General features: G+C 63.8%; 1 protein-coding gene across 1 annotated transcript; it reads right to left on the bottom strand.

Annotated features, from left to right (window-relative positions):
* Positions 1-212: 212 nt before the first annotated feature.
* On the bottom strand, positions 213-6,908 carry AJM1 (apical junction component 1 homolog). Its single transcript, XM_083484520.1, has 3 exons — positions 6,701-6,908; positions 4,871-4,941; positions 213-2,446 (listed from the first exon to the last, which is right to left on the bottom strand). Exon 3 carries the CDS (start codon positions 2,399-2,401, stop codon positions 248-250), a length of 2,154 nt encoding a protein of 717 aa, XP_083340646.1. The 5' UTR covers positions 2,402-2,446; positions 4,871-4,941; positions 6,701-6,908; the 3' UTR covers positions 213-247.
* Between the last annotated feature and the right edge of the window lie 336 nt (positions 6,909-7,244).

The raw sequence follows: 7,244 nt of genomic DNA, 5'->3' as shown, positions 1-7,244 counted from the left end.
TGCAAACTGCCACAAAACGGAGCCCGGTTTTTTGTGTCCGTTGGAACTCCCTGCCACTTGAACCCAGAAACATTCCACAAACGGCATCAAAACGGCGCCCATTTCTGCTGTTTTCCCCGTCCTTTCCGTCCTCGGAACTCCCTGCCACTTGAACCCAGAAACCTCCACAGACGGCATCAAAACGGCGCCCGTTTCTGCTGTTTTCCCCGTCCTTCCCGTCCTCGGAACTCCCCGCCACTTGCCCCCGCTACATCAACTCGTCCAGCAAATTGGGACTGGCCACCCAGTCCAGGGTCCGGGGTTCGGATCCCGCCATGACCATGCAGAGGAACTGCTTCCCGGTCCTCTTGTCGACGGGATATATAGTGGTGGGCGTGAAGCGGCGCCCGGTTTCGACGAACGCCACCAGGCGCCCGTACACCTCCGGGAACTCGCGCCGCAGCGCCACGCCCCGGGCGCGCAGCTCCCGCTGGATGTGGACAAAGCACACCTCCCGCGCCCGCCGGTCCTCCTGGTCGCCGGCGCCCGGCGGCGGCGTCAGAATCAGCGTCTCCATCTCGGCGCCCGGCGGCGCCGGCGCCGCCGCCAGCGCCACCTTGGCGTGCTGCCGCGCCGCCGGGTGCCCTTCGCCCGCCGCCACGGCGACGTTCAGCACAAAGCACTCGGCCGGGTCGTACTCCTCCCCGGCGCGCTGCAACTCCCGGGCGTAGGCGCCCAGCTTCCCGGCGTGGGCGCCCACTTCCCGGAGGGAGAGGTACGTTGGCGCCGCCGCCAGGGCGCCCAGCCCGGCGCGGAGGAAGCTCTCGGCGGCGCCGGCGCCGGGGAAGCCGAGGAAGAGGACGCCGCGCCCGCGGGAGAGGAAGCCGAGGCGCGCCAGGCGGGAGAAGGCGCGGTGGGCGGCGGCGTCCTCCCGGGAGAAACGTAGCGCGTTGCGGCAGGCGCTGGCGGCCCGGCCGGCGGCGCAGCGCTCCTTGTGGCGGCGCCAGTCCTGGCGCCGGCAGTGGCGCGAGCAGTAGAGGGTGGGGCAGCTGTGGCAGGACTTGAAGTAGAGGCAGGCGTGAAACGTAGTTTCCGTGCGCCCGCAGCGGGCGTTGGAGCACATGACGTCGTCCTCGTCGGTGCTGGCGTCCGGGGAACTGGCGCCCGGCGTCTCGCGCCCGGGGTCGGCGCCCGGTTTGTAGTCGATCACCAAGTCCGTGATCAGCTGGTCCAGCTGCTCCAAACTACGTTGGCGCGCCGGCGCCGGGCGCCCGGCGACCTCGTTGTCGGTGATGGTGATCTCCGGCGTCACGAACCAGGCACCGCGCCCGGCGGCGCCCGCTTTCTCCAGAAGCGAGTTCTCCGAGAGGGAGAGGGCGGCGTAGCGCTTGGGGGAGCTGGAGAGCGTCACCACCACCGGCGCCGGGCGCCGGGCGTCGGGCGCCGGCGCCTGGTGGCGCGCCAGGATGTTCTCGTAGCTGCGCCCGCGCCACAGCGGCGGGTCGGGGCGCCCGCGCGGCGCCAGGATGTCGTCCCACGACTTGGAGTGGCTGCGCGCTTCGGTTCCCAGCCGCGGCGTCGGCCAGGACGACGGGGCGGCGCCCGGCGGGTAGCACCCGACCTGCCAGGTCTGGTAGGGCGCCGCCACCGGGCGCCAGGCGCCGTACGGGTGAGGGTATGTTCGGGAGACGGGCGCCTGGACGGGCGCCGTGCCGTCGAACGGCGGTGCGGCGCCGTAAAAGGCCGGCGCGGCGCCTGGTGGGGTGGCGCCGTAAAAAGCAGGCGCGGCGCCGTCAAACGTTGGCACGTAAAACGGGGAAACGTAGTTGGTCCGGCTGGGCGCCTCCCGGACGGGGTGGGCGTCGAACGGGGAAACGTAGTTCCGGACCGGGCGCACGCCGTCGCCGGCGTAGAAGACCTGGAGGGGCGCCGGTGGCGGGTTCGGTTCGTACGCGTCGCCCGGCGCCCGGTCCTCGTAGGTGTCGCTGGGCGTCGGGGTGCGAGAGGGGCGCCAGGCGCCGGGCACGGCCAGGCCGCTGCGTGCCGGGGAGACGTAGCGCGGCGGCGGCGGGTCGGGTTTGATGTCCAGGCGCCGGCGCGGGGCGTTGGCGGGCGGCGGGTGGGCGCCGTGCTGGAAGGGGGAGATGCGGCTGCGCTGGGGCTGGAGCTTGACGGGGTGCAGCTCGTTGGCGTGGCGCCCGGCGCTTTTGGAGCGGGCGCGGGGCGGCGCCGGGTCCCGGGGGGCTTCGCGCCCGCGCCGGGCGCCGGGCGCCGGCGGCTCGTCGTCGTCCAGCCACTCCAGGAAGTCGAAGCTGCGGCAGTGGCGCTTGTGGAAGGGCTGGGGCGCCGCCGACATGGCGCAGGGGAAAGGCGGCGCCGTCTGGACGTGGCGCAGGAGGTCCGGCGGGTGGGTGCGGGTCATCTTTGGAGGGGCGGGCGCGGCGCCGCGCCGCCCTCAGTGCGGGTCCTGCGGGGGAGAGGAAGGGGCGTCAAGTGGCGGGGAGTCCCCAAGAGCGGAGGGAAACTACAATTCCCAGGAAAAACTACAATTCCCAATGTCCCAGCTCTTTGGGACTACAACTCCCATGAGCCCTAGCTAGCTGGACCGGCGGTCAGGGATGATGGGAATTGTAGTTTTCCCAGCTGTTTGGGACTACAACTCCCATGAGCCCTAGCTAGCTGGACCAGCGGTCATGGATGATGGGAATTGTAGTTTCCCCACTGTTTCCCCACTAGCTATGGATCATGAGAGGAAAAACTACAATTCCCATCATCCGTCGTCTCAAAACGACAATTCCCATGATCCCTAGCTAGCTGGACCGGCGGTCAGAGATGATGGGAACTGTAGTTTTTCCAGCTCTTTGGGACTACAACTCCCATGATCCCTAGCTAGCTGGACCGGTGGTCAGGGATGATGGGAATTGTAGTTTTTCCAGCTCTTTGGGACTACAACTCCCATGATCCCTAGCTAGCCGGACCAGTGGTCAGGGATGATGGGAATTGTAGTTTTCCCAGCTGTTTGGGACTACAACTCCCATGATCCCTAGCTAGCCGGACCGGCGGTCAGGGATGATGGGAATTGTAGTTTTCCCAGCTCTTTGGGACTACAACTCCCATGATCCCTAGCTAGCCGGACCGGTGGTCAGGGATGATGGGAATTGTAGTTTTCCCAGCTCTTTGGGACTACAACTCCCATGATCCCTAGCTAGCTGGACCAGCGGTCAGGGATGATGGGAATTGTAGTTTTCCCCAGCTCTTTGGGACTACAACTCCCATGATCCCTAGCTAGCCGGACCGGCAGTCAGGGATGATGGGAATTGTAGTTTTCCCAGCTCTTTGGGACTACAACTCCCATGATCCCTAGCTAGCCGGACCGGTGGTCAGGGATGATGGGAATTGTAATTTCCCCAGCTGTTTGGGACTACAACTCCCATGATCCCTAGCTAGCTGGACCGGTGGTCAGGGATGATGGGAATTGTAGTTTCCCCACTGTTTCCCCACTAGCTATGGATCATGAGAGGAAAAACTACAATTCCCATCATCCGTCGTCTCAAAACGACAACTCCCATGATCCCTAGCTAGCCAGACCGGCGGTCACAGATGATGGGAATTGTAGTTTTCCCAGCTGCTTGGGACTACAACTCCCATGATCCCTAGCTAGCCGGACCGGTGGTCAGGGATGATGGGAATTGTAGTTTCCCCAGCTGTTTGGGACTACAACTCCCATGATCCCTAGCTAGCTGGACCGGCGGTCACAGATGATGGGAATTGTAGTTTTCCCCCCAGCTGTTTGGGACTACAACTCCCATGATCCCTAGCTAGCCGGACCGGCGGTCAGGGATGATGGGAATTGTAGTTTTTCCAGTTCTTTGGGACTACAACTCCCATGATCCCTAGCTAGCTGGACCGGCGGTCATGGATGATGGGAATTGTAGTTTCCCCCCTAGCTACGGATCATGAGAGGTGTAGTCCCAAACAGCTGGGGAAACTACAATTCCCATCATCCTTAGTCTCAAAGAGCTGTAGTTTTTTTCCGGTTTGCTAGGGATCATGGGAGTTGTAGTCCCAAATATCAGAGAAAAACTACAATTCCCATGATCCCTCGCTAGCCGGACCGGCAGTACGGGATAATGGGAATTGTAGTTTTTTTCCAGCTGTTTGGGACTACGATTCCCATGATCCCTCGATAGCCGGACCCGCGGTCAGGGATGATGGGAATTGTAGTTCTTCCCGCTTTTTGTAGTTTTCCTAGGGATGATGGGAGCTGTATTCCAACGCAGCAGGGGAAACGACAATTCCCATGATCCCTAGCTACCCAGACCAGCGGTCAGGGATGATGGGAATTGTAGTTTTTCCTGCTTTTTGTAGTTTTCCTGCTACCTAGGGATGATGTATTCCCAAGCAGCAGGGGAAACTACAATTCCCATGATGCCTAGCTAGCGGGACCAGCGGTCAGGGATGATGGGAATGGTAGTTTTCCCCCAGTTCCTTGGGACTACAACTCCCATGATCCCTAGCCAGCGTGGAAAACTACCGTTCCCATCATCCCTAACCGCTGCTTCGGCTAGCTAGGGATCATGGGAATTGTAGTTTTTTCCACCTCTTTGGGACTACAACTCCCATTGGTCATTCCCTGACCGCTGGTCCGGCTAGCTAGGGATCATGGGATACGTAGTCCGAAAGAGCTGGAGAAAACTACGACTCCCATCATCCTGCTCCGGGAGGATGGGAATTGTAGTTTTCCCACGGTGGTGAAGTGGGAAATGCCGGTCCCCTTCGGCGCCTGAAACTACAATTCCCAGCATTCATCTGGGAATGGTAGCGTTGGAGAGAGGCAACCTGGGGAACTCCCTGCCACTAGACACCTAGCAGCGAAAGGCGGAGGTCCTACCTGGCCTGGCCGGCGTCGCTTGGTGTGGGGCCGGCGCTCCATGCTGCTCCCCGGGGCGTCAGGCGAGGGGCCTAGGGTTCGAGACAGGAGAAGGGAAGGGTCAGCTATGGGGACAGGCGAAGGCACTCTGCGCATGCTCAGGGGCAAGCTTGGGTTATAGTAGAAGAGCAACTCCCCACAAGTGGACTAATCTTCTCCCCACAAGTGGACCAGGCTGCCCCCCCTCTGCCCCCCACAAATGGACCAGGCTGCTCCCCACAAATGAACCAGGCTGCTCCCCACAAGTGGACCAGGCTGTTCCCCCTCTGCCCCCCATAAGTGGACCAGGCTTCGCCCCACAAGTGGACCAGGCTGTTCCGCCTCTGCCCCCCATAAGTGGACCATGCTGCGCCCCATCAGTGGACCAGGCTGTTCCCCCTCTGCCCCCCATAAGTGGCCCAGGCTGTTCCCCCTCTGCCCCCCATAAGTGGACCATGCTGCCCCCCTCTGCCCCCCATAAGTGGACCATGCTGCGCCCCATCAGTGGACCAGGCTGTTCCCCCTCTGCCCCCCATAAGTGGCCCAGGCTGTTCCCCCTCTGCCCCCCACAAGTGGACCAGGCTGCCCCCCTCTGCCCCCCATAAGTGGACCATGCTGCGCCCCATAAGTGGACCAGGCTGCTCCCCCTCTGCCCCCCACAAGTGCACCAGGCTGCGCCCCATAAGTGGACCAGGCTGCTCCCCCTCTGCCCCCCATAAGTGGACCATGCTGCCCCCCTCTGCCCCCCATAAGTGGACCATGCTGCGCCCCATCAGTGGACCAGGCTGCCCCCCTCTGCCCCCCATAAGTGGACCAGGCTTCTCCCCACAAGTGGACCAGGCTGCTCCCCCTCTGCCCCCCACAAGTGGACCAGGCTGCGCCCCCTCTGCCCCCCACAAGTGCACCAGGCTGCGCCCCATAAGTGGACCAGGCTGCTCCCTCTCTGCCCCCCACAAGTGGACCAGGCTTCTCCCCACAAGTGGACCAGGCTGCTCCCTCTCTGCCCCCCACAAGTGGACCAGGCTTCTCCCCCTCTGCCCCCCACAAGTGGACCACGCTGCTCCCCACAAGTGGACCAGGCTGCTCCCTCTCTGCCCCCCATAAGTGGACCATGCTGCGCCCCATAAGTGGACCAGGCTGCTCCCCCTCTGCCCCCCACAAGTGGACCAGGCTGCGCCCCCTCTGCCCCCCACAAGTGCACCAGGCTGCGCCCCATAAGTGGACCAGGCTGCTCCCCCTCTGCCCCCCACAAATGGATCAGGCTTCTCCCCCCAAGTGGACCAGGCTGCTCCCCCTCTGCCCCCCATAAGTGGACCAGGCTTCTCCCCACAAGTGGCCCAGGCTGCTCCCCCTCTGCCCCCCATAAGTGGACCAGGCTTCTCCCCACAAGTGGACCAGGCTGCTCCCTCTCTGCCCCCCATAAGTGGACCATGCTGCGCCCCATAAGTGGACCAAGCTGCTCCCCCTCTGGCCCCCACAAATGGATCAGGCTTCTCCCCCCAAGTGGACCAGGCTGCTCCCCCTCTGCCCCCCATAAGTGGACCAGGCTGCGCCCCATAAGTGGCCCAGGCTGCTCCCCCTCTGCGCCCCACAAGTGGACCAGGCTGCGCCCCACAAGTGGACCAGGCTGCTCCCCCTCTGCCCCCCACAAATGGACCATTCTGCTCCCGGCTTCCCCCAATTGGACCATCCCTTCCCCCCTATTTCCGCAAATGGTCTCGTCTCCCTCCCGCTTCTCTACAGCCGAGCCAAACCATCCGCCGCGGCTGGCGGGGGTGGGGTGGGGTTGGGGGGCTTCCAACCTGACGTCACCTTGGCAGGACTCACCTCCAGCCGGAGGGGGAGGAAAGCGGAGATCCCCCCCTTCGCCGGGAATCGTCGCGACCATCGGTCCACTCGCTTCCCCCCCCACCGGACAGGAGGGAAAGGGCGATGGTCTCTTCCAATCTCCCCCCGCGCGGTCGGGGAGATTTGGAGCCGTCCGAAGCGCCCGATGTCGCCCGGCCTGTCGGCTCCGCGCAGCCGCAGTGGAGGGAGCGCAGCGCCACCGTGTGGGCGGAAGGAGGAAGAGCGCCTTAAAGGGGCCGCGGCTGGGAAATGAAAGGGGGGGGGAGTCCACTTGTGGGGAGCAGCCTGGTCCACTTGTGGGGGGAGAAGGGGAGCAGCCTGGTCCACTTGTGGGGAGAAGCCTGGTCCACTTGTGGGGGGAGAAGGGGAGCAGCCTGGTCCACTTGTGGAGGGCAGAGAGGGAGCAGCCTGATCCACTTGTGGGGAGAAGTCTGGTCCACTTGTGGGGGGCAGAGGGGGAGCAGCCTGGTCCACTTGTGGGGGGCAGAGGGGGAGCAGCCTGGTCCAC

The sequence above is a fragment of the Podarcis liolepis genome (assembly GCF_965112155.1).
Source record: "Podarcis liolepis genome assembly, chromosome: Z".
In the NCBI taxonomy this organism is placed as follows: domain Eukaryota; kingdom Metazoa; phylum Chordata; class Lepidosauria; order Squamata; family Lacertidae; genus Podarcis; species Podarcis liolepis.
The sequence above is the reverse complement of the archived record's forward strand: the minus strand, read 5'-3'. Positions and strand labels throughout refer to the sequence as shown.

Excerpts from the sequence above, each read along its gene's own strand:
- AJM1 (XM_083484520.1), bottom strand. The coding sequence starts at position 2,401 with ATGACCCGCACCCACCCGCCGGACCTCCTGCGCCACGTCCAGACGGCG.